Source organism: Lepidochelys kempii, chromosome 10, assembly GCF_965140285.1.
Source record: "Lepidochelys kempii isolate rLepKem1 chromosome 10, rLepKem1.hap1, whole genome shotgun sequence".
Classification (NCBI taxonomy): domain Eukaryota; kingdom Metazoa; phylum Chordata; order Testudines; family Cheloniidae; genus Lepidochelys; species Lepidochelys kempii.
Window position 1 is genome coordinate 25914365 of NC_136389.1, and position 25794 is coordinate 25940158.

A 25794-nucleotide genomic window follows, 5' to 3' on the forward strand; every position below is an offset into this window, starting at 1 on the left:
CAACCAGTCCTGAGGCAGGGGGAGCGGAACACCCTGAACATCAGACATGCCTACTGCTTTCTTCTTAGTGCCAGAGAGAGCAGGATTCCACGTTCATGATTTGCTCTTTGCTGCAAGAGGGGAGCGGCATGTTCAGCTGTGAGAACTTCAAGGAGCTTTGAAAGGGGAGGGGTGCATACTTGTGTAGCTGTATACAGGGCAGCAGAGTTCAAAACATTGAGCAGAGCGGTCACAATAGGCATTGTAGGATACTGGGGGAGGCCAGTTATGGCGACATAAACTGTAGCATCTACATGGATGCTTTCTCGCTTTAATTTTGCCACAAAAAGCTTTATGCCTCTCGTCAAGGTGGTTTTGTTTTGCCGACATAAGTAGCTTTTTAGTGTGTACACCTCCACTGTTTTGTTGTCAAAAGCTGCCTTCTGCCGACAAAACTGTGTAGTGTAGACAAGGCCTGGTCCACACCCACCCACCCACACCTACCCTACAGCACTAACTAGTTTTGAAGTGGCCCTGAAAGTGTTTCTCCTTCAGCTTTCTCGGTTGGCTCACTTTTCATAAGCAAGGAGGATGTTGATTTTCTTTTATAGTTTTCTAAAATGTTAGTCTGACAGTAATTTCAGCAGAGGGACAGCACCAAGTTCATGAATACAATTGTCTGCTCTATGTGTACCATTCTTAAGCTACCTTAGTCTTGGACGGCTAAGAATTCATAGAATCAGGGGGATGTTTAAAACAATAAGGTAGGTTGCATTTTAAATTTGGAGTCTCTCAGCAATGAAAATCTCTCTCTAAAGCTTGGGTGGGAAAAAATAAATTCCCACAAAGAAGATCTGTCTCGTCTCTAAAGTACAATAATTGCTGGTACTTTTGTTACTGTTTTAGGGAGCTTCAAGGGTTATTTCATCACTGAGTATTGCATAAAGTTAATAGCTTTCACCCTCCCCCATTCTGGGATTTAAATCTTTTTCACCTTTTGCATCTTAATTTGTCTGAGTCAGTTCTATAAGCAGGATGTACAGATAGACTTTCTGAAGCCTCAAATTTAATAACAGGCATTTCCCCAAAACCGTATTTATTTTAAAACTTATAATGTTACAAAGATTTTCATTGCACAGGAGTCTTATTTTATGGAAATGCAAGATCACAGCCCTAATGCCTAATGGAAACTGTTTTACTGTTTCAGCTTTTACAAAGAAAAGGTTTTGCTCCCCAACCCCACATGTCAACATAATACTAGAATTTAACAGTCCTCTAAAAAACCACTGTATAATTGTATAAACCTAAAGATCTACAGTGACTAGTGATTTGGGGTGCCTGACTTGAGACAAATTAGAAGGAACCTTATTTTCAGAGGCTGGGTGCTCAGCACTTTGTTTGAAATTCAGGCCCCTTCTAAGGTGTCTCAAGTTGGGCACCCAAAAATCACTAGTTACTTTTGAAAATCTTGACCAGCTACAGATACACTTCTATAGACGATCTATTATTATGAAATTATAGTCTGCACAGTTGTATAAACTGTGGTATGTCATGACATAAAATGACAGTTCTATAAACTATAAATTGTTGTAAGCTACACTGCAAGAAGAGTGGATTATATAGGGATATATACACACACACTCGATTATGTGATTTTCTATACACAAATAAATTTTGAGTATTACCAGCCTAAATAGAACATTCCACTGTTATAGAAAAAAGATCTCATTTTCTAATTAAAAAATTAAAATTATAAATGGCATTATAAAATATTACTCATACATACATGATAAATTAGTGTGGTGGTGTAAATGTATTCACTAACAAAAAAAGCCTTGGTAGAACTAACCTCTATTTTAATATAAAAATTAAAATCTCCACTGAAGTGTTAGGCTGTATGTAGAACATTAGGGGAACATTTCTGTTGTCTTACATCCCGAATGTGGAAACAACCTGAGGCTTTGGCATCATGCTTATGGAAATAGTATGTTATTTCCTCAGCCAGGGAAAACACAATTTTCTGGAACTTTTTCATTCCCTGGTGCAACATCCGTGTGACATTGTCTATGCGCCACAGGAGAAAAATCAAATGCATGCGGGGATGTGATACTGAAAGCCACTCTCCCGCATGACATGTGGACAGACTTTATCATACCTTTATTTCTGGCTATTGCAATTAGCTTGGTCCTGGTTGCATCATTTGGAGTGTCAAACGAACAGAATGTCCCTCGCCCTCTCGCTCTGCTGATGAGATGGGGGTAACGAGCCTAGAATAAAGAGTTATGGGAGCATTACTTCTACATCTGCTGTCAGACCTTTCCAGCAGAGACTCCAGGACATTCTGCTGGTGAGCTGTGCACCTTGGGATTCTGACACGTGGAAACTCTGCCTTCTCAGTATCTGCAGCCACGGAAATACTACACAGTTTTAATTTCTGACACAGGGTCCTGTGACCAATTTACCAAGCTACAATAACTGCCTGGTGTTGCTGGAAAGTTTAGTAACTAGAAACTTAGATGTCTATTCCTGTTAGAAATGTGTGTTCTCTCTCATAAGGACATAAAGGAGTCTGACAGAGTTCACCCCACAGAACAGGATCAATAGGCAATATTTACTTGGATTTTTAAAATGCACCCATCCTGTACATTTGGGATACTGCCAAGGCAAATAAGAACATAAGAATGGCCACACTGGGTCAGCCCAGTATCCTGTCTACCGACAGTGGCCAGAGGGAGTGAACCTAACAGGTAATGATCTAGTGATCTCTCTCCTGCCATCCATCTCCACCCTCTGACAAACAGAGGCTAGGGACACCATTCCTTACCCATCCTGGCTAATAGCCATTAATGGACTTAACCTCCATGAATTTATCCAGTTCTCTTTTAAACCCTGTTATAGTCCTAGCCTTCACAACCTCCTCAGCCAAGGAGTTCCACAGGTTGACTGTGCGATGAGTGAAGAAGAACTTCCTTTTATTTGTTTTAAACCTGCTGCCCATTAATTTCATTTGGTGGCCCCTAGTTCTTATATTATGGGAACAAGTAAATAACGTTTCCTTCTTCACTTTCTCCACACCAATCATAATTTTTTTACCTCTATCATATCCCCCGTTAGTCTCCTCTTTTCCAAGCTGAAAAGTCCTAGCCTCTTTAATCTCTCCTCATATGGGACCCGTTCCAAACCCCTAATCATTTTAGTTGCCCTTCTCTGAACCTTTTCTAATGCCAGTATATCTTTTTTGAGATGAGGGGACCACATCTGTACGCAGTGTTCAAGATGTGGGCGTATCACGGATTTATATAAGGGCAATAAAATATTCTCTGTCTTATTCTCTATCCCTTTTTAAATTATTCCTAACACCCTGTTTGCTTTTTTGACTGCCTACTGCGTTGACGTCTTCAGAGAACTATCCACAATTACTCCAACATCTCTTTCCTGATTAGTTGTAGCTAAATTAGCCTCCACCATATTGTATGTGGGGTTATTTTTTTTTTTCAATGTACATTTCTTTACATTTATCCGCATTAAATTTCATTTGCCATTTTGTTGCCGAATCACTTAGTTTTGTGAGATCTTTTTGAAGTTCTTCCCAGTCTGCTTTGGTCTTAACTATCTTGAGCAGTTTAGTATCATCTGCAAACTTTGCCACCTCATTGTTTACCCCTTTCTCCAGATCATTTATGAATAAGTTGAATGGGATTGGTCCTAGGACTGACCTTTGGGGAACACCACTAGTTACTCCTCTACATTCTGAAAATTTACCATTTATTCCTGTCCTTTGTTCCCTGTCTTTTAACCAGTTCTCAATCCATGAAAGGATCTTCCCTCTTATCCCATGACAACTTAATTTACGTAAGAGTCTTTGGTGAGGGACCTTGTCCACATGTTTGTTGACCCCCTCAAAGAACTCTAATAGATTAGTAAGACATGATCTCCCTTTACAGAAACCATGTTGACTTTTGCGCAACAATTTATGTTCTTCTGTATGTCTGACAATTTTACTAGTTTCAACTAATTTGCCCGGTACTGACATTAGACTTACCTGTCTGTAATTGCCAGGATCACCTCTAGAGCTCTTCTTAAATATTGGCGTTACATTAGGTATCTTCCAGTCATCGGGTACAGTAGCTGACATAAAGGACAGTTTACAAACCATACTTAATAGTTCCGCAATTTCACATTTGAGTTCTTTCAGAACTCTTGGGTGAATGCCATCTGGTCCCAGTGACTTGTTACTGTTAAGATTCTCAATTAATTCCAAAACCTCCTCTAGTGACACTTCAATCTGTGACAATTCCTCAGATTTGTCACCTACAAAAGACGTCTCAGGTTTGGGAATCTCCCTAACATCCTCAGCCGTGAAGACTGAAGCAAAGAATTCATTTACTTTCTCCATGATGACTTTATCGTCTTTAAGTGCTCCTTTTTGTATCTCAATCGTCCAGGGGCCCCACTGGTTGTTTAGCAGGCTTCCTGCTTCTGATGTACTTAAAAAACATTTTGTTATTACCTTTTGAGTTAAGTAGTTAAGCCACGGTGGCTCTTTTTTAGTTCTTTTACTGTGTTTTTTAATTTGGGGTATATATTTAAGTTGAGCCCCTATTATGGTGTCTTTGAAAAGTGTCCATGCAGCTTGCGGGGATTTCACTCTAGTCACTGTACCTTTTAATTTCTGTTTAACTAACCTCCTCATTTTGTATAGTTCCCCTTTCTGAAATTAAATGCCACAGTGTTGGGCTGTTGAAGTGTTCTTCCCACCACAGAAATGTTAAATGTTGTTATATTATGGTCATTATTTCCAAGTGGTCCTGTTATAGTTACCTCTTGGACCGGATCCTGCGCTCCACTCAGGACTAGATCGAGTTTTGCCTCGCCCCTTGTGGGTTCCTGTACCAGCTGCTCCAAGACGCAGTTATTTAAAGTATCAAGAAATTTTGTCTCTGCATTTCGTCCGGAGGTGACATGTACCCAGTCAATATAGGGATAATTGATATCCCCTACTATTATTGAGTTTTTTCTTTTGATAGCCTCTCTTATCTCCCTTAGCATCTCATCCTCACTATCACTAGCCTTGTCAGGCGGTCGATAATAGATCCCTACTGTTATATTCTTATTAGAGCATGGAATTACTATCCATAGAGATTCTGTGGAACATGTGGATTCATTTAAGATTTTTATTTCATTTGATTCTACATTTTCTTTCACATATAGTGCCACTTCCCCCACCTCCCCCCAACGACCTGTTCTGTCCTTCCGATATATTTTGTACCCCGGAATGATTGTGTCCCATTGATTGTCCTCACTCCACCAGGTTTCTGTGATGCCTATTATATCAATATCCTCCTTTAACACGAGGCACTCTAGTTCACCCATCTTATTATTTAGACTTCTAGCATTTGTGTACAAGCACTTTAAAAAACTTGTCACTGTTTATTTGTCTGCCCTTTTCTGATGTGTCAGATTCTTTATGTGAATGTTTCTCGTCTGATCTGGCCCATACTTTATCCTCTTTCATCCCCCCTACTGACTAAAACCTAGAGAATCTCTATCAATAGACTCTACTCGAAGAGAAGTCTCTGTCCAATCCATGTGCTCCTCTGCAGCAATCGGCTTCCCCCATCTCTTAGTTTAAAGACTGCTCTGCAACCTTTTTAACGTTAAGTGCCAGCAGTCTGGATCCACTTTGGTTTAGGTGGAGCCCATCCTTCCTGTATAGGCTCCCCCATCCCAAAATTTTCCCCAGTTCCTAATATATTTAAACCCCTCCTCTCTACACCATCGTCTCATCCACGCATCGAGACTCTGACGCTCTGCCTGCCCACCTGGCCCTGCGCGTGGAACTGGTAGCATTTCTGAGAATGCCACCATAGAGGTCCTAGATTTCAGTCTCTTTCCTAGCCGCCTAAATTTGGCCTCCAGGACGTCTCTCCTACCCTCCCTACGTCATTGGTACTTACATGTACCACGACCACTGGCTCCTCCCCAGCACTACACATAAGTCTATCTAGATCCACAACCTTTGCACTAGGCAGGCAAGTCACCATACAGTTCTCAAACCCAGATATCTAGGTTTCTAATGATCAAATCTCCCCTTACTAACACCTGCCTTTTCCTAATGACTGGAGTTCCCCCCCTCCACCCTCCCCGGAGAGGTAACCTCAGTGCAAGAGGATACCCCAACATCATCTGGAAGGAGGGTCCCAACTATGGGAAGGTTTCCTTCTGTTCCCATTGACTGCCCTCCTTCTCTGGGCCTTTCATCCTCCTTAACAGCGCAGGGACTGTCTGACCGGAGGTGGGACAAACCTACAGGGTCCTGGAAAGCCTCATCAACATACCTCTCTGCCTCCCTTAGCTCCTCCAGTTCCGCCACCCTGGCCTCCAAAGCCCGTACACAGTCTCTGAGGGCCAGGAGCTCCTGGCACCGAATGCACACATACGCCACCCGCTCACAGAGCAGGTAATCATACATGCTACAGCAAGTGCAATAAACAGGATAACCCCCACTCTGCTGCTGGGCTTCTGCCTGCATTTTCTCCTACAGTTACCTAGGTTAATGATAGGGTTTTTGTTTAAATCAAGAAGTTTTGATTATAGTTTAGTTTAAAGGTTTTGAAGATTGGCAAGTGTACCTCGCCCCCTTCCCAACTCCTTCTCGAAACTCCCAGTTAGCAGTCCCTGGTCGCAAAGCTCCCTGGTCACTTTTTCACTGCTTCATAAAGCCCTGGCCTTCTTGATAGCCCTGCACCCTGACTAAGGCTCAGCCAATGAACAGAGGCTTCTGGATTTCGAACCCTGTTTTGAAGCTCACAGCTTCCAACTGCCGGCCACAGCCCACGGTCTGAGCACAAACCACTTACTGAATGGTGCTAGAAACCAGCTTATCTTCATGTTGCATAAGCTGTAAGTTTTGCTAGACACAAATATATTCTGTTGCTAAAAATACATATACACAGTAGTAGGTATGTTCAACCCCTTGCCCATTATGATGCTTATTTCTAGTGAAGTGGTAACTTTGTTTTCTAAGTGAGACTAGCAAGAGTTTAGCTCTTTATTCCCCAAGGAAGCATGCACCACTGTGTGGCTGGGACATAGCCTTTTTTAATGAAAAGAGAAAAATGAAAAGGGCAACAGCAGGGATTTTTGTATAGAAAGAAAAATCTCACTCCCCAATATAAGAGCATAAGAACTGGCATACTGTGTCAGATCAGGGTCCATCTTGCCCATATCCTGTCTCCAACAGTGGCCCAATAGAACTTCAGGGGGAGTGTACAAAACAGGGCAATTACAGAATGATCCACCCCTGTCCTCCTCCGGGTTGTGGTAGTCAGAGGTTTACAGTTTCTCTGAGCATGGAGTTGCATCCCTGATCATCGTGACTAATAGTCATCCTCCATGAACTTATCCAGTTCTTGTTTGAACCCATTTTATTTAATATGCACCACACTTTGAGGAGATGACCTTATATACGACTGTCTCTATGCAGCACATTGAACTAGTGTCTGGTATATTCTATAGGACTGCTTTTAATTAAAAAACAACAACCCAACCACCCATGATCAATAGTTTAGTACAGAAGCTGAGGCAGCGAGATCTGTCATGTCCACAGACTGAACCCATCATAACTCAGCTTCAGGACACAAATCCTGCAAACTGAAGTTAAAGAGTAAACAATTTTAATTTACCCCATAAATCTCAAAGAAAAGAAACCACATGGTCACTTCTCCCTGTCTGCTTGGACAGGATCATTAATGAGTAGCTCCTGAGGGAGAACAGCAGTTAACCATTTGCAAACAAATGTGCTGGTTGTACTCCTCTTTGTCCACCCACTATTCACAGATTAATCATAAGATCATAGAATATCAGGGTTGGAGGGACTTCAGGAGGTCATCTAGTCCAACCACCTGCTCAATTGGACAAACACTTCCCCTATCTTAGTCACACAGCTTCTAAGTGCCAATAGATTCCTATATTCCTAGCATTAGCTTAGTATCTCACAGTAAATAACCATTCAAAAACCTTTTGTGCTAGTACAGACTGGCCTGATTATTGTAAAAGCGTCAGTAAACCCAGATTTTATTTGTATTAAAAACAATTTCAGTGAATGCACCAGGATTTTGAGGTGGGCCCAATCCTGCACTCTGCTGGTGATCACAATGGGGCTCAGACACTGCTGAGCAGTGCGATAAAGACCTCAGTCAATAAAAACTCTAATACTTGTGGTGGAAAAGGCCCATCATCTCTTCATTTTCTTGTCTAGAAGACAAGTGGGACTTCTGTAGTACAAGGAGATATTTAACCTTAAAACAATAAAACCAGGACAATTAAACCTGTGTACACTGATGGTAAACCACACAGTAGAACTCAGACTCATAGACTAAGGCCAAAGGGGACTATCTTGATCATCTAGTCCAGAGGTGGGGTACCTACGGCAGGCCAGAAGCCCCAATCCTCGGGCCCCCACATCGCACTGGAGCTGTGAGTGCTAGTTCGCCCCGCCAGGCCCTTAAAAGTCCGGTCAGCTCCATGCCGCTCCCAGAAGCAGCCGGTATGTCCAGCCCCTAAGCACAGGGGCAATCAAGGAAACTCTGCATGCTGCCCCCGCCCCCAGCACCAGTTCCGCAGCTCCCATTGGCCGGGAACTGTGACCAATGGGAGCTGTGGGGGCGGCGCCTGTGAACACAGCAGCATGCAGAGCTGCCTGGCTGCGCCTCTGCCTAGGAGGTCGGACATGCCGGCCATTTCCGGGAGAAGCGCAGAGCCAGGGCAGGCAGGAAGCCTACCTTAGCCCTGCTGTGCCGCCAACTGGGAGCTGCCTCAGTTAAGTACTGCCCGGCCAGAGCCCACACCCTGAACCCCCTGCCCCAGGTCGGAACCCCCTCCCGCACCCTGCAAGTTACCTGCAAGTCCAGCAGCCCGGCCAGTAGAGCTTTCCCTGCATGGGCTGCATTGTTTAGAAGGTCTTCCCTCTTAATAACATTAAGGACTTCAACAAGCATGAGGTTCTTGGCGGGATCTCCAAGCCAGGTGTTAAAAATCCGATATGGCTGGAGGGAGAGGGGAAAAAAATTGTGGAAGATGGTGAGAGGCAATTTGAATCAAAGCAATGCTGTACACAAAGGAAAGTGAATACATGGGTGTCAACAAACATCTGGGGCACCAGAAATGAACACTCGGTGCCTCTTCTGTGTTGTAGGAACAGAAAGCCTGCCCAGAAGGGAGCAGATCCACAGCATTTAAGAAGAACCAGGGAGAAGCCACTCTGCGCAGAGAATGGCACACTGTCCTTTGTAACCTCACTGAAATGGATGTGTGTGTAACTGAGGCCATGTGCTTGTGGGATTATACAGAGTGTGTGTCAAATAACAGCTCCATCCCACTCAGATATGTCATGCGCATTGCCACATATCGGATGAACTCAGTTGCAGGCCAGCTGAGTTTATTAGATATGCAGCAATACTGCTCACCAGGCATTTGAGAACAGAAGCATGTCCCAAGGTTCAGCACATTGTAGAATCATTCCCAGAAATCGGTCATCTTCCTTCACTCATTAATACTTAGGACTACAGAGTCCAAGGTACACTAAAACACTTACACCATCGGGCCTGAACTCCTCCTTGTGAAAAAATCCTCCTGTCATCATCTTCTTACTAAACGTTACCACATCAGCTGGGTCATCTAAGCCCCAGTGTTCATGGGCCCAAAACTTCCCAGTGCAGCCGCCTCCTGTCTGCACCTCGTCCACCAGAAATGCACAGCCATGCTGTTCAGAAAGATTGAGAGATCAGGGAACTTGAATCCATGTTTCCAAAACAAATATTCACCTCTCTTACTAAATACATAAATACTAAGAGTTAAGTAATAGTGCACAGAACAATATGTCAGGAGAACTGTTCTAAACATCCCTTTCATGTCAGTCTGTGAACAGTTTATCTTTTACTACATCATCAAAAGAAATTCAGCTATTTTTCAGGAAGATACACAGTAATCTGGTTTTTATACAAGCTTGTGAGGACAACAGAGAAAAGAACCATATTTTATGTAGACTGTCTCAAAACAATTATATGGGATATTAGGGGGGTAATTTTCAAAAGTTCAAAAAGCAGTTAGACTTTAAATTCCCAATGAAAGTCAATGGGAGTTAGGAGCCTAACTTCCATTTGTGCTTTTGAAAGTTTCCATCTACAACACTGGGGGCCAGTCACGTTCGAGAGAGACAGGCAACATCACAGCACATCTGTTCTGTAACATAAAGCACTTTGGAATGGTTGGCCAATCAGGTCACCCTGATTAGCTGAAAATTCCAGCCCTTTAAAAAAAAAAAAAAAAAGATGTTACTTGCAATGGACTACTCCAGTGATCCTGTGCAGGCAGGGACATTTTGAAAAGTCACATTAAAACAGATTACTAAGTGTGTTCAACACAGTATTGTTACAACATTGGCACATCCTCAGTTTGGGCAAGACAAAAACTGCTGGATTTAGCCTCATCTAAACCGCTCAAATGATGCCACTATGAGAAAAATGAGTGGGCAGTGAGAGCACTTGTTAACAAAGGGAAACTATGCTGTTTCATCCTACAGAACAGGGTTACCCAAATGTCATTAACATGTTTTTCCATGAACACACTTTCAGGTTTCTCCCCCAGAACCTTTACAAGAAGAAAATGAAAGGTTGGTCTCATCTCCCCTTTTAAATGGCTCCCATGACATTCCAAATGTTATAAAACATCTTGTCCATTTTTGTCATTTACTGGTTCATCTGAACTTACATCTGGACTCAACTTCTGCTTTTACTTTTGCTGGGTCTATATTTGCAAATACAAATGTTCCAAAAAGAAAAATACTTCTTCACCATCCCAACTACTGTTCCTGGAATTGTGTGAGCCTCTCTATGGAAGTTAGCTTTATAGCTTAAGGAACACTGATGAGGAACCAGGATTTATCAGACTGGACCAATCCCTCGGACTCCCTTGAGAGTGGGGGAATTTATTCAATAGAACAAGTCACTGCTAACTCTCTGAGAACACTTCAAATGGAACAGGAGGTGTTACTGTGCTGCTGAAGAGGCACTGATGGGTCTGAGCACATACACATCATTGCCACCAGTGCCATTTGAGAGGTCTGCTAGGATGTTTGGACAATTATGTTAGTCTTCAGAAGGGGATTACGAGAAACCCATTGAAATGGTCTGGAGAAAATGCCAGTTAACTTGAGAAGCAGGAATGAAGTCTTGCAAACTCAGCTAACCATTTAGTGGACCTCTAAATGTTTGATTTACCTTTCTGGTAATGTCCCGTAGCTTCCTGAAGAAGTCATCTGAAGCATGATTGTCTCCCCCCTCTGACTGAATTGGTTCAATGATTATTCCAGCAACAATCTTCTTCTTTTTCCTGTACTTTACAATCAGATCTTCCACCTGTATATCAAACACGGATATTACATTTTCCTCCCACGATATAATGGCAAGTTTCCTCCCAGGAAAAACTAGTCCTTCCTGGCACCAGACGCTGGACTTCTTTGGTGCAAAGATCACTGGTGGCATCAAAAACCACAAACATTAACATGAAAGAATTAACATGTGGTTGCTGAAGAAATTAGGATTGTTACGTACTTCTTAATTTGGATTATTGTTAAAGTGCTATAATTTTAAACCATTTTAACCCAGCTCACATTAATTTACAATAATGCTTGTTTGAAAGTTGTAGCAAAACTGAGGGAAATAATGGAAACCACTTTAGTTTATTAAGCCACTCAAATGATGCTGAAGAAAAATCAGTTACATATTGTGCCACTAAGTGAAACCCCATCTAATCATTTTGAATTATTAGTATTACAAGGAAATATACTGCAGATACCTTGAAATTAAGCAGATTAAATAGTGCAGAACTTTTGTTGCTGAGAACATTTTATAGAAAAATGTTAATTAATCCCAGAGTACCAGTTGTTGATGGTTCGTAATATAATTTGTGTCTGGAAATTTCCACTCCAAGCTTCCTGGGGCTGGTAACAGCTTATGCTATTTAAAGTGACATTTTTCTGAAGGTGCTGATCAGCTATTATAGGGCCTTTCAAACAAATCATCATCTCTTTATAATCTTTAAGTTTGTGAATTGATCCTTTGCATCCTTGCTTTCTCCACTGACATGTTGGTTTTTTGCTGTTTGTCATAACAGCATGTATCCCAAAAGCATTTTGCTATGCAAGTAGTTTTTCCTGATTGTATCCAGGTTTGAATAAAAACTCACTCCAGTGTAACCCAACATGTCCATCTGAACGATCCTGCTGCGGAGTGATAGTGCTTCGTTTAGGACATCCTAGCCTGTTGAAGTGTAAATAGTTATGAAGTCTCAAATTCATCATTGTTCTGTTTGAGATCACAGAGCTGCTATGCCTTGTAACCCTCTGCAGTCTCCTGTAAGGGCATGCTTCCAAGTGATGGCTTGGGGCCTCCACTTCACTGCCACTCTCAGGGCAGGTCTACACTACAGCACAGATTGACACTCTGAGATCGAGCCACCTGCGGTCGATTTAGCGGGTCTAGTAAAGACCCACCAAATCGACTGCAGATTGCTATCCAGTCAACCCCTGTACTCTACCCCGACGAGAAAAGTAAGGTAAGTCAACGGGAAATTTTCTCCCATCGACCCCCGCGGTGTAGACTCTGCGGTAACTCGACCTAAGGTACGTCGACTCCAGTTACATTATTCATGGCTCCTTTATCAGGGCCAATTTTGCTTGGCTCCTTGCAGGAGTATTCTCTCTTGGAAATTCTATAACCACAAAATCTATGCAGTGACAGAGTTCAGCCTTTTCAAAACAAACTACTACTTATTAGTCAGCAAGAACACAGCAGTCAGAGAAATGGGTTAAAATAACAAATAAGGCTGACATGCAGGAACCTTACTCATAACTTGCAAGGAGAGAATGAATTTTAAGTAAGTTCCAATCAGCCTAGACATTCCTACTCTTGGGCTGGGAGAGACAGCCCATGCAGCATACTCTCAGGGTATGTCTACACCGCAATTAAAAACCCATGGCAGGCACATACCAGCTGACTCTGGTTCGTGTGGCTCAGGCTAAGGGGCTGTTTAATTGCAATGCAGATGTTCGGGCTCAGGCTGCAGCCTGAACTCTGGGACCCTTCCACCTTTCAGGGTCCAACAGTCCAGGCTCCAGACCAAGCCTGAACCTCTATACTGCAATTAAACAGCCCCTTAGTTTGAGCCCGAGTCAGCTGGCATGGGCCAGCTGCGGGTTTTTAACTGCAGTGCAGACATACCCTCGGTATCTGTGTCAGAGCCTTACATCCAGCTGCTCCTGCCTGCTCACCCTCTTTCCTCTCTAGACAGAGGTCTTTAAAGATTTAGTATCCCTTTGATCCTTTGTTTGGGTCTTGGAAAAATAAACTAGCTAGCTTGATTGGAGCCATGCAGAGGCACACTCCCCATTTAATAGATCCTCCACTGTTCTGTTGAGGACCCTCAGTATTCTCTGCAGAGATACCTTATCTGTCATTGTTTTATTTCCTGTTTTTTTTTTCCCCTAACAACCTCCTCTGATATACTCACATGCAGTTATACAGAATAACACTTAGCAGCTAAATTGGGGCAGATACAATATTCACAGAAATAACACAGAAACCTACCAGGTTCTGCACAGCTTTGCTGCAGGATTGTGCAGGGAAAAGAAGAGTGTTTATAAGGAGGATAAAACTCTTCCTGAAGCACAAATATCTCATAATCAGGAAGAGATGGCCAGAATATTGAGAATCATGAAAGGGGAATATTTAAGCTATGTTAAGATCACGTCGAAAAGTGGCTATGAAAAAAATACACCTTTTTACTCACCGTGTGTCTGCCCTGAGTTATTTCTACTAATAAAACAAGCATTCACTTATCTTAGTACTGCTGAGCCAGTGCAGCTATGGGAGAGCAACCTGGACTCTGTGCTGCATTATGCTTCAACAGAAATATCAGCTATATTCTGACTGCAGGATTGCTATTAGCGATGATTAAGGCTCCACGTTGGTCACAGACGTCACGGAAGTCATGGATTCCATGACTTTCCATGACCTCTGCAGTGGCTGGTGTGCCTGGCCCAGGGGCTACCGGAGCAGCTCGGGCAGCCCTTGGGCCAGTCTCGCCTCCTCTCCCCCTACCCTGCACCCCCGGCAGCAGGAGTTTGGGTGTAGGGAGGCTCAGGGGTGGGGTGGTGCTTACCTAGGACGGGCTCCCTGAAAGGGCTACAGGAACTCCCCTCCCTCTGCTCCTAGCTCCACATGCGGCCTATGCTAGCAGGCACCGCCCCTCCAGCTCCCATTGGCCACGGTTCCCAGCCAATTAGAGCTGCCAAACTGGGATTTGGGGAGGAGAGGAGGCAGCATGTGGAGCTCAGGACCTGGGTAAGGAGCCTGCCGCAGCTCGTCAACTCGCCCCCGCACCGAGCACCCATGGCGCCCTCCCCCCACCCCGAGCAACCCCCACAGGCCGTTCCCCCCAAGCCACCCCCTCCTTCCCAAGTTTTAATCAGGAGTATATAGTAAAAGTCATGGACAGGTCACAAACCGTGAACTTTTGTTTACTGCCCATGACCGGTCTGTGACTTTTACTAAAAACAGCCGACAGTAAAATGTAGCCTTAGCAATAATGTAAAGGGCAGAATGGAACACAACTTGATTTCCAGATCCCAGCTGGATTTTGCAAGGTTAGCAGAAAAATCAGTTTTTTAATTTGGAAATGAAGCCTCAATCCTGCAACTGGCTCTGCATAGGACCCTCACTACACCTACACAGGCAGACCTCATTGGCTTCACTGGGGAGTCACACAGGCATATAACTTCATGGAGCTGGTTATTGGATCAGAGCATGAATCCAGAAATCTTAAACAGAAAAGCAGGAAAATCCATGTCACTTTTACAGAGTTGCTTTTCAGAGGACTAAGCACACTAAGGCTCACCCTTGTGCACATTTCCCTCTCCCAAATTTGGGAGAGAAAATTAATTCAGATGTTTTTAAACAAACCTTTCCTTGCATGCGAAATTTCACTCTGGTTCTGCAGATTTCTGCAGATCATTCATAATTTCATAGTCGACAGTTCTTTTTAAATGGCAGCAGAGGCAGGCTATTAACTGTAACAGCTTAGGGAGTACTGCTTTCATCAAAGGCCATTCCAATTCCTGAAAATGTTCTTCCCAGTTAACAGCAGCTAATCCCACTAACACTTCATTATTTCAAAATGAAAACAGAATGCAGCCAGTGAAGTACTCACCTCTTCTAAACAGCGGGCTTCTTCCTGTTGATTCTCTTTCACAAAATCTTCCAGGGGGTATTTTAGTCTTGGGAATGGAGCAATTGGCCAGTCAAATGATGGAATGTCTAATTTGTGAATTGCTTTAGAGTGAGTTGTAGCTAAGCAACCTACACCCAGAAAAACAAAAATTAAAACAAAAGCTCACTAGAAATAAGGAAAGAAACATTCTGAGAGGTGAGAAACTGTCTTCTACTGGAAATAACTAGATGATTCTGTTTTAACTGCAGTGTTCAGATTAATTTATATTTGATTATTCTGGAGTATTGATGGATTGGGTTTGGGGATTTCTACTAGGTGCAGCATCATTCTCAAGAGTTGAATGGCTTCTACGCTATTTAAAATGTAATTTACAAAAAAGGTAGGAGAATCTGGTTACAGGATGGTAATGGCCACTATGGTTAAAACTGGGTTTCATCTTCCCAGTATTGACAAGATCAAACCATGTTCTGAATCAAGCTACAGCCCTGCAAAGTTCAAAGCAGTAGCACAGTTAGGTAACATTTAAAATATGAAACTCTCCCATCTGCACTGGCAGGACCAAATGGTACCAGATAATATCCTGTTAAATAGGTCCCCCCAATACGGTAGATTTTTAATAGTGTAGATGGCAAAACTATGGGCCTAGAATTACATAAGGGCATCTCCTTGAAGGTGAAAATCCACAGTAAACCACACCTCCAGTTGAAACAAAATGCTGTTTTAGTACATTTCTAACAAATTCCATTAGTATCAGATTTAGGTTCCTAATATTTTAATAAATCTATGGGTTTTTTTACTGATCGTATTTCTATCACCAATTCATTGCAAAAGAACCTTTCATTTAAAAAAATACAAATACAATGAGATAAATATGCATTGCTGTGTCTAATATCAGCTGAGAAAGGAAGAGGGAAAAATATATAAGTTACTGGGAGTGTTTTTCTTACCCAGGGTTCTTCCATGGAATCCACCCATAAAGGACAGAATACTATAGTCAGGGCAGCCTGGAGACTGAAATCAAATACAGGATATGTCACTGAGCTATTCAAACAACAGGAAGGTGGCAGTGTAGCTTACTGGAATTATAAACAGGATTACATAACTAGACTTGAAGAACACACAAACATTCTACGTGTAATCAAACGGCCAGTCAAGAGTATGTCCATCAGAGCGTTAGGAAAGACAGCAAGATTTTTGCAACTTTTGGCTGTTGACTCAACTAAAATACAAGCAAGTTTCACTCTTCAGGCAGCAAGTTCCATAAAGTATATTCACACATTTCTTTGCCAAGAAATAGCCTTCATCCCTTTAAAATTATCTGATCTCCTGTAAATACCACGAATACTAAAGACAAATATCTGCCAATTTAGCATTTCATCTTCAGATTGCTTTGCAAATACTAACCAATTAATCCTCCCAACACACTGTGGGGTGGGGAGGAGGTCAATCAGCCCAATTTTTTAGAAATCAAGACAGATGGTGAATTGCCAAAGGTCACAAGGGAATTAGTGCCCAACACATGGATCGTTACTTCAATACTTATAAGCGTAAGCATGTATGTAGGTGTTTGCAGAATTGGGTCCAAAGTGGCAATTAGACACAGGAACACCTGAGTCCTCAGTGCTGCACTCAGATCACCACCACACACCTCTCTATTTTGATTCACTTATTGGACGCTGAATGAAAAATAAACCAGTATAATGCGTATGGAAACTTTACATTAGCTGAACTTTAAAAGGGACACTGTTGGGTTATTTTAAAGAGACTAGTCCCCTTCTTTGTGACCTAATCTTAAAAGTGAAAGAACTGCCTCCATTCCTGCTGTTGGTTTATATCCTGTGCTAATCAGTCTCTCTCTCTCTCTCTCTCTCTGGTTCCCAACATTTAGTTTCCAAACACCAAAGGTGAATATTAAAATTAAACAAACCCCTCTTCTTTCTGCATTTGTCCTTTTCTTTTAGGATTTAATGGAAACTCTTCTACTGTAATGTTTCGTAAAACTTGTAAGGTTTGTTTCTGTTAAATGCAAATCCTATATTTTTAGGCCCAAAATTCTCAACCAGTTTTTCTTTAGCCAGTAGTACTTCAATGCCACTGCATGGTGGGGAACACTGGAGAGAAAAACAGGCCTAGCACCCCTGGGAACAGAGGCAGGGAGTGCCTTAACTTTATACTATGAAAGGATGGCCCTTAAATATCACAAGGCCGATGACCTCAGTGGGACCTCTGCAGCTTTGGAGAGGCAGAAGATACCCTTCCTGGAACAGCAAAAAAATGCTTAGATCAACACACTGTGGATTTAATCCTAAACTGCAGTGAGCTCACACAAGATGTAGCCGTGGGAGGGATAAAAGTACTTCTAGCACATCTACCACTTCCCTCAATCCTGGGGTTGCTGATATAAATCAGATCATAGGGCGGCTTTAACTCATGCCAGCTGGAATGATCCCTAGGAGACCATTCCATCAGTCCAGGATTGCAAGAACACAGTGTGCTTCAATCCCCATTTCTTACCCTGGCTTTGGCCCAATTTAAAGCACATCCCAGCTCCCCTTCCAGCAGAAGAATTTCCAGGAGCCTCTTCAAGACAGTTTTAAGCATTGCACCACCGGAGCAACACAACAGGAACGTACCCTGAACCAAGGATCTGACCCTGGAGTTGTAGATCCTGTAATTTCCAAGATGCTCACAACTTAGAAGGTGTCCCAAATTAAACACATTCCCCCACTTGATTAGTAACCTTGTGTATTAAGGTTTGTGACTGGCTAGAGCAACACAATCTGGGTTAGAGCTGAATTGGCACTTCACAGGCTTTCCAGCTGTATCTTAATTTCTTGCTCCCATGTGATTATTCCCTGGCAAACTAGCTTCTTGATTAATTTTAAGTCATTAAACCACAATTTTGGAAAAAATTAAGAGGACTGTTAATGTTCGTAATCTTTATTTAAAAAATCTGTGTATATTAGTGCTCCCCACAGTCTCTCTCAGCACTGCACGTCTCTCTAGCAGATGGTGTATCATATAAAGAAGGCCGTTTTAACACAAGTCACAACTACTTTCCGGGGAGGCAGTAGGATGCCCATAGCAGGCCTAGAATTTTGGTTGGGAGTGAGTGGTAATTGACCATTCTTGAAGCTTTTAGGTACTAGGATCCATTGCAATGTTAGAAAGCCCTGGATTTTTTTCTGTAAACAAATCAAACACTAACAGTCTGGGTGAGATAACAGAACAGTAAAGTTACCTGGTTAATCATGCATGTCTCCAGTTCTTCCTTTGTGACATTATTATTACCCCTTTCTTTGTTCTGCAAAAGTAATGAAGAGGTTTTTATGAGCTGTCCTAGGTGAATCTCACATTATTTGCTGGTGAAGTCTTGCTGAAAAATCCCACTGTAACAAAGTGTCTGAAGGATTAACCAGCAGGTAAAATGACAGACTTGACGAAACCATATATGGATTTTTAATCTACAAATTACATGGGATCTCCAAAGCTTAACAGGCACAAGTCTGTCTGGAATGGGCATGAGACGATAGTTAGAAAATCCTTTCTATTTCTCTCTTTTTAAAAAGAGAATAAATCTTTTCAGTATTTCAGATGTAGTGGAAGCTTCAGGGTTTGTCTGTGCGACCACTCTTCACTGCCCATTTGTCTCTCCTTTAGCTAATTATGAGTTTGTTTAGTCTAAAGCGGACAGTAAGTTTTTCCTCTGAAGAGATACATACATGGTTTCTCATGAGTTTCATGTTATGTGGGATGATCTAGCATTAGAGGCATTATATACTCATTCTGAAAGTCAAAAGGAGAATGAAGGGACTTACCTATTTTGTTATTAGATGAATTTAGAGGGACCAGAGAATGGCTTAGGGAACTAGTAACAAGATTAGCTTCTTTTAGATGGTAAGCTCTCCAAAGCAGGGACTCTCTCTTTATCTATGTTTGCATTAGGGACAATGGGACATGAATCCTAATTGGGACCTTTGGGCTCTACTGTAATATATAAGCAACAATAACATATGGATTTAAACTAATGGTTGCAGCAGATTTAACTGGTTACCTGTATGCCACCGTCACCCAACAACATTCCATTCAGATGTTAAAAGATTTGGCCAGCACTAGTTTAGTTCACGATATTAGGAGAGAGACTGTGAATGAGCATAGCCACTTGTGACTCAGGCTTTGTTTACGCTAGCACTTTTTCACACCCCTGATTGACAGAAGTTTCACCAACAAAAGTGCTGGTTTGGACAGCGCTATGTCAATAGGACAGCATCTCCCACCGACATAGCTACCGCCACTTAACGGGGGTGGTTTATTCATGCTGGCAGGAGAGTTCTCTTCCACCAGTATAGAGCAGCTACGCAGGAGACCTTACAGTGGTGCAGCTGGAGCAATACAACTGGGCAGCTGTAAGGTCCATAGTGTAGACATAACTTAATGCTGTTTCCAAACTAGGGCCAAGGAAGATTTTATACCAGACCCGTGCATGTTTAGTTTAAGCAACACATTTTAAGATAAAAGCTTGAAAAAAATGTTTGTTTAAAAAATAGCCTCACTGGTACTTTTGTAACCAACTTCTTCTAACCCCTTTTTGCCCTAGAATCACACACAGGCCTTGGAATGCCAGAAACAAAAATGCACTGCACAAATTTAAAGAATGATGCTTTTCCAAAATAGTTTTGCTATGAGCCATGTGGTCCTACTAGCTTCAGGGTGAAATTTCACGTGTTGGTTTTGACCTAAAAAAACCAGAAACTGCTTGGTATCTGTCCCTCCCTCTTCCCACCTCCAGCACATCACAGCTGCATCAGCAGCTTTCCTTTCATTTGGAATGCTTCTGTCCCCTTCTTCCACTCACCACACCCAAGTCTGAAATAGCCCAAATTTATACACTGCAAAGCCCATTTGTTTGCACAGGCATGGTCAGAGGACAGACAGTTGAGGGTAGAATTTCTGGTGAGTGAGAAAGTGTGCTGGAGGGTTTTAAACTGCATCAGTCACATGATTTGTGATGGTAAAGAGGGAGGAAGGAGTGCTGCTGCACTGGCTGATCTTTACTTTGTACCTCCTGTGTTCTAATGTTTTTAAAATGCATGTCAAGGGAGCCCAAAGTCCTGTATGGGTGCCTTTCAGTGTGGAGTTTGTAGCATACTGGAATCTAAATAAATATTGTGGAAACCAGGAGAGAAACACAGCCTCTGTTTGGAGCCCTGCCAGCTCATGAGAGCGCAAATCTTTAAATAATCACTTGTTCAAGCAAAATGCGAATTTTATATCTCTACTTTTACCTGATCCACTTAATTCTGACCAGGGGGAGGAGGCGGCACAGGGAGAAAAGAAAAAACAATAGTTTTTTAGTGAGAAAGCTGCTGACACATCTGGGATCTTCCAAGTGAGAAAGTCAAAAGTGCAAAGGTCTATTCTGTTTTCTACAGTTTAATCCATAATTGTATAACTAAAGGAACGCATTCCATGTAGATTCGGTTCTTATGAAGCACTGTCGATGTTTACGTGCTGCAGTATTGTAAAGAGTCATACTCAGTATTTTGACTTACCCTGTACCACATGAATATTGCTTTAAAGGCATTTTCATTAGAGCAGGATCCACAAGACATGGTGACAACCTGTTGCAGGCCCTTCGGAGCCACCTGTCAACAACGGAGACGTAATAAAGCTAAAATAGCACAGTTATGAAACAAAGCAAAAACACTAACCAGCCCCATTTCAATCCCTTACTCAGAATAAATTCAGTGTGGTGTCTGCATGCAGACACACCATAACTTCTCACATTCAGCTCTTAAGAGAATCAAAGGTTTGGTTTCATCACAGTGCGGGGGTGGGAGGTTCTCTCTGAAATTTCATCTGCAAAGTTCTCTGCATGGGAACATCCAGCTTCATTTATGGATCCCATTCTCTTGAAAAGGAGAAGGCAGGTGATTCAGCTGCTAACAGTTAAACCACAACATTTCTTATTCAAATGCTTTTATTTTTACCCTTGTAAGTCTGTACCCTGAATACCATCTAAAAAGAAAAGGAGTACTTGTGGCACCTTAGAGACTAACCAATTTATTTGAGCATAAGCTTTTGTGAGCTACAGCTCACTTCATCAGCCATCTGTTTCTTCATAAACATTGATCACAATTTTAACAAAGAAAGAGAAAACGCACACATTCCTTTACAGAATAGTTACACAAATAACTACCACCTGGAGAAAGGCACATATGGGAAATAACCTCAATGCCAAACTCCGCATGCTCGGCACACACGGAAAAGAAGGTTGACAAGCAGAGTACGTCACTTGGAGAAAGCCTCTAGTGAAAATGCAACAATGGAAGGTTTGGGGGCCTCATCTTTAGCTGTTCACACTTTGAGCTAAAGGATGCTTAGACAGAACTTTACCCTTGTACTTTCTGGGTTCCATGTGAAATTTTTCACTTATGAAAGGGCATTCATAAACTGGAAAAGGGGTAGAACACTAACAAAGCAAAAACATTGCTTCCTTTGATGCTTAGCTCTTCAAGTTGTAAGCCATGATTACTGTCAACACTCAGTCTCATTATCCATAATTTCAGTAGACATCTTCAAGAATACAGAATAATGATTATTTAATAATAATTCCAACCTTTGAATCTCTTCAAGAGTGGAAAAGCAGGACCATCTGTTCAGTTCTCTTTAAAAAAACCCTATTGTGCCTTAAAATCTCTTCAAATCCTGTTTCCATCATCGCTTTAAACATTGGAGGTTGGATTTTGTTATGTTCTTTAGGCCCTGATCACGCAAAGCAGATAAACACATGCTTAACTTTTTGAATGTGAGTAGTCTCATTAACTAAAGCAGCTACTGCATTTTTCATTGTGTTTCATACCTTCTGAATCCCTTCATCGGGGTTAACATGGATGGTAGGAATATTCTAATGGAGGTTGTTTAATATAAGTGCACAGAGCTCTTATTTCTTATTTGTGATTAAGTAACTTTGCAATTTACTGATGCACTAGAAATTTCAGATCCTTCCTCTCAGGTTGGGTTCATACCATACATGCACTTTGGAGAATATGCAGACTTCGAATATGGTAAATCATCATAGTTCATTCTTAAACTTACCGAAAGCAAAGATTCCTTTAAGGTTTCAGCAAAATTCCCTGGAGGTAAAATCCCAAGAGCAGGTCTGTTAATAAATGTACTCTGCAAAATGAAGGAAGAGAAACAGTAAGTATTTAATATCATAAGAAAAAAGCTGCGATGTTGAGACTGATTCAAAAAATGTAAATGTAAATTAAACTAAGTCTAAAGTTCAAGTACACTGACATTAGGCAAATTCTTAAATAGTTCCAGTTATGACACAGAAGTTTTAAAAATAACTGAAAATAGTCAAGTCTCAATAAATATGCCCATTTTTCTGTTTAAGCCCAAATTTTATTTTCTTTGAGGGTCACCTTTAAAGAGATATATTCTGTACTGCAGTGAAATGTTTTTTCTTTAACACTGATCTTTTATCCCTATAGCCTATTCTTTCACCAAAATCTCAGTTCCTTTTATACAGAGGAAATAAACTTTAAAGCCTTAATTATTTGGCTTCAGTTAGAATGGCTAAACTTAAATTTAATTAAGATAGTGTAATAGTTTCTTCCTTATCAGGCTTCAAGGGAGACCAGTTCTGAACACTGTGGGTATAAACACCCCCCAGATATTATTACAGTATAGGATTTTGAGGATGGAGGAACTAGACAAAGATATGTTCAAAGGACAGGAGAAAGATAAACTGCAAGAATCAGCAATGCAATTGTCACAATAAAATAGTTTCCCTGCAATTAAATTATGCTCACAAACACACATGCTCTCTCCCTTATAAAATCCTCTCACACATTCACAATAGTGAGGAGTACATCAAGGGAATAACATGTAAGGCAAAACCAAGTCTGGATGAATGGATACTGTAGGGGGAATGGGGATTTGTGTTCTGATTCAATGAGATACTACTACATCATATTATGTAAAATTGCATTCAACGGTTTTGTCCAGCTTAGTTTTAGTAGTAACTTGATTCTGCGCTCAGAGGTTGATCAGATTGGTACTGGATTGTGAGAGAAGAGGATTAAAATCATCAAAATTACTGGCCATAGTTTACATTTTGAATTGATTGCGTTTACTCAGCTGCAGTTCCAATCCCCAATACTCATGAAGATAATCTCACTGGTGAGACAGAGCTACACAGCAAAGACTGACATGAACAATGGCTGAGAAAGCAGAGATGATATTCATAGAATCACGGAAATGTAGGACTGAAAGGACCTCGATAGGTCATCTAATCCAGTCCCCTGCACTAAGGCAGAACTAAAGATTATCCAGCTAATCCCTCACATGTATTTGTTTAACCTGTTCTTAAAAACTTCCATTGATGAAGATTCCACAACTTCCCTAGGTAATTTGTTCCAGTCCTTAACTACACTTATAGTTAGCAAGTTTTTCCTAATGGCTAACCTAAATTTCCCTTGCTGCAATTTAAACCTATTCCTTCTTGCCCTGTCCTCAGTGGTTAAGGAGAACAATTAAATCACTTGCTTCTTTATAACAACCTTTATGTACTAGAAGACTTCTGTCCCCCAACCCACCCAAGTCTTCTCTTCTCCAGACTAAACAAACCCAATTTTTTCAATCTTTCCTCATACATCATATTTTCTAGACCTTTAATCAGTGCTTAATTTGTAATGAAAGAGGTGCCAGGGCACAAGCAATTTTTTTTTTCTTTTATAACCGATGCAAGCCCAGAGGTGCCAGGGCTATGAACTGCCAAGCACAGAGGTGCTGGGTCTCAGCCCTGGCAAGCCCAGACACAAATTAAGCACTGCCTTTAATAATTTCTGTTGCTCTCCTCTGGACTTTCTCTAATTTGTCCACATCTTTCCTGAAGTGTGGTGCCCAGAACAGGACACAGTACTCCAGTTGAGGCATTATCATGCTGAGTAGAATAAAATAATTACTTCTTGTAACTTGCTTACAACACTCCTGCTAATACATTCCTGAATGATTGTTTGCTTTCTTCAGTTCTGTTTTCCATGCTGTCTTTGGGAGATACCTGGAAGGCTCTACTGTACTGCAGTATATTTGTGTTTGACGTTTAAGGCAAATGGCATGATAAACAATATTTAAAACACCTTTCATCCACAGATCTCAAACACTTTGCAAAGGGGAGTATCATTATCCTTATTTTACAAATGGGGAAGTGGAGGCACAGAGAGGTTAAGTGCTTTCTCCAAGAGTCCACACCACTCAGTGGCTAAGCTGGAAGTAGAATCCAAGCCTCCTGGATTCCCAGTCCAGTGTCCTATCCACTGGACCATTGCCACTGTGCATGTAATTCTCTCACACATTAGGATATGTGGGTAAGGATAAAAGGGGTAAAAAACAAGGGTGATGTCTTGGTAGGGGTCTACTACAGAACACCTAACCAGAAAGAAGAGGTAGGTGAGGCTTTTGTTGTTGTTTTTTTAAAAAAGCTAACAAAATCATCCAAAGCACAGGACTTGGTGGTGATGGGGAACTTCAAAATAACACAGCAGGGTACAGATTATCCAACAAGCTCTTCGACTGTATTGGAGACAATTTTTTATTTCAGAAGGTGGAGAAAGCTACTAGGGGAGAAACTGTTCTAGATCTGATTTTGACAAATAGGGAGGAAATGGTTGAGAATTTGACAGTGGAAGGCAGCTTTGGTGAAAGTGATCATGAAATGGTAGAGTTAATGATTCTAAGGAATGGTAGGAGGGAGAACAGCAAAAAAGAGACAATGGATTTCAAGAAGACAGACTTTAGCAAACTCGGAGAGTTGGTAGGTAAGATCCCCTGGGAAGCAACTGAAGAAAGTTCACAGTTTTTCGGAGAGACATTATTAAGGGCACAAGAGCAAACTATCCCACTGAGTAGGAAAGTATGGCAAGAGACCACCCTGGCTTAATGAGGAGATCTTCACTGATTTAAAAATCAAAAAAGAGTCCTACAAAAAGTGGAAACTAGGTCAAATTACAAAGGAGGAATATAAAAAAATAATACACGTATGTGGGGACAAAATTAGAAAGGCTAAGTCACAAAACGAGATCAAGCTAGCTAGAGACATAAAGGGTAACAAGAAAACATTCTACAAATACATTAGAAGCAAGAGGAAGACCAAGGGCAGGGCAGGCCCGTTACTCAATGGTAGGGGAAAAACAACAACAGAACATGTGGAAATGGCAGGGGTGCTCAATGACTTCTTTGTTTTGGTTTTCACCAAAATGGTTGGTGGTGATTGGACACCTAACATAGTGAATGCCAGTGAAAATGAGGTAGGATCAGAGGCTAAAATATGGAAAGCACAAGTTAAAAATTACTTAGACAAATTAGATGTCTTCAAGTCACCAGGGCCCAATGAAATACATCCTAGAGTACCTAAGGAACTGACTGAGGAGATATCTGAGCCATTAGCGATTGCCTTTGAAAAGTCATGGAAGACAGGAGAGATTCCAGAAGACTGGAAAAGGGCAAATATAGTGCCCA

The 25794-nt window shown here is 41.6% G+C and overlaps 1 protein-coding gene across 2 annotated transcripts in view; it reads right to left on the reverse strand.

The window, feature by feature from the left end:
- The window catches only part of ABAT (4-aminobutyrate aminotransferase), a 133118-nt gene that overhangs the window by 3680 nt on the left and 103644 nt on the right, over window positions 1-25794 (reverse strand). The window contains exons 7-15 of one of the 2 annotated variants that reach the window (XM_073362483.1): window positions 22366-22446; window positions 20820-20912; window positions 18509-18571; window positions 16215-16278; window positions 15247-15395; window positions 11259-11396; window positions 9575-9742; window positions 8880-9026; window positions 2135-2246 (exon numbers count right to left, since the gene is read on the reverse strand). In XM_073362483.1, the coding sequence (XP_073218584.1) occupies window positions 2135-2246; window positions 8880-9026; window positions 9575-9742; window positions 11259-11396; window positions 15247-15395; window positions 16215-16278; window positions 18509-18571; window positions 20820-20912; window positions 22366-22446 (1015 nt within the window). The other variant, XM_073362484.1, reaches the window with a different exon arrangement.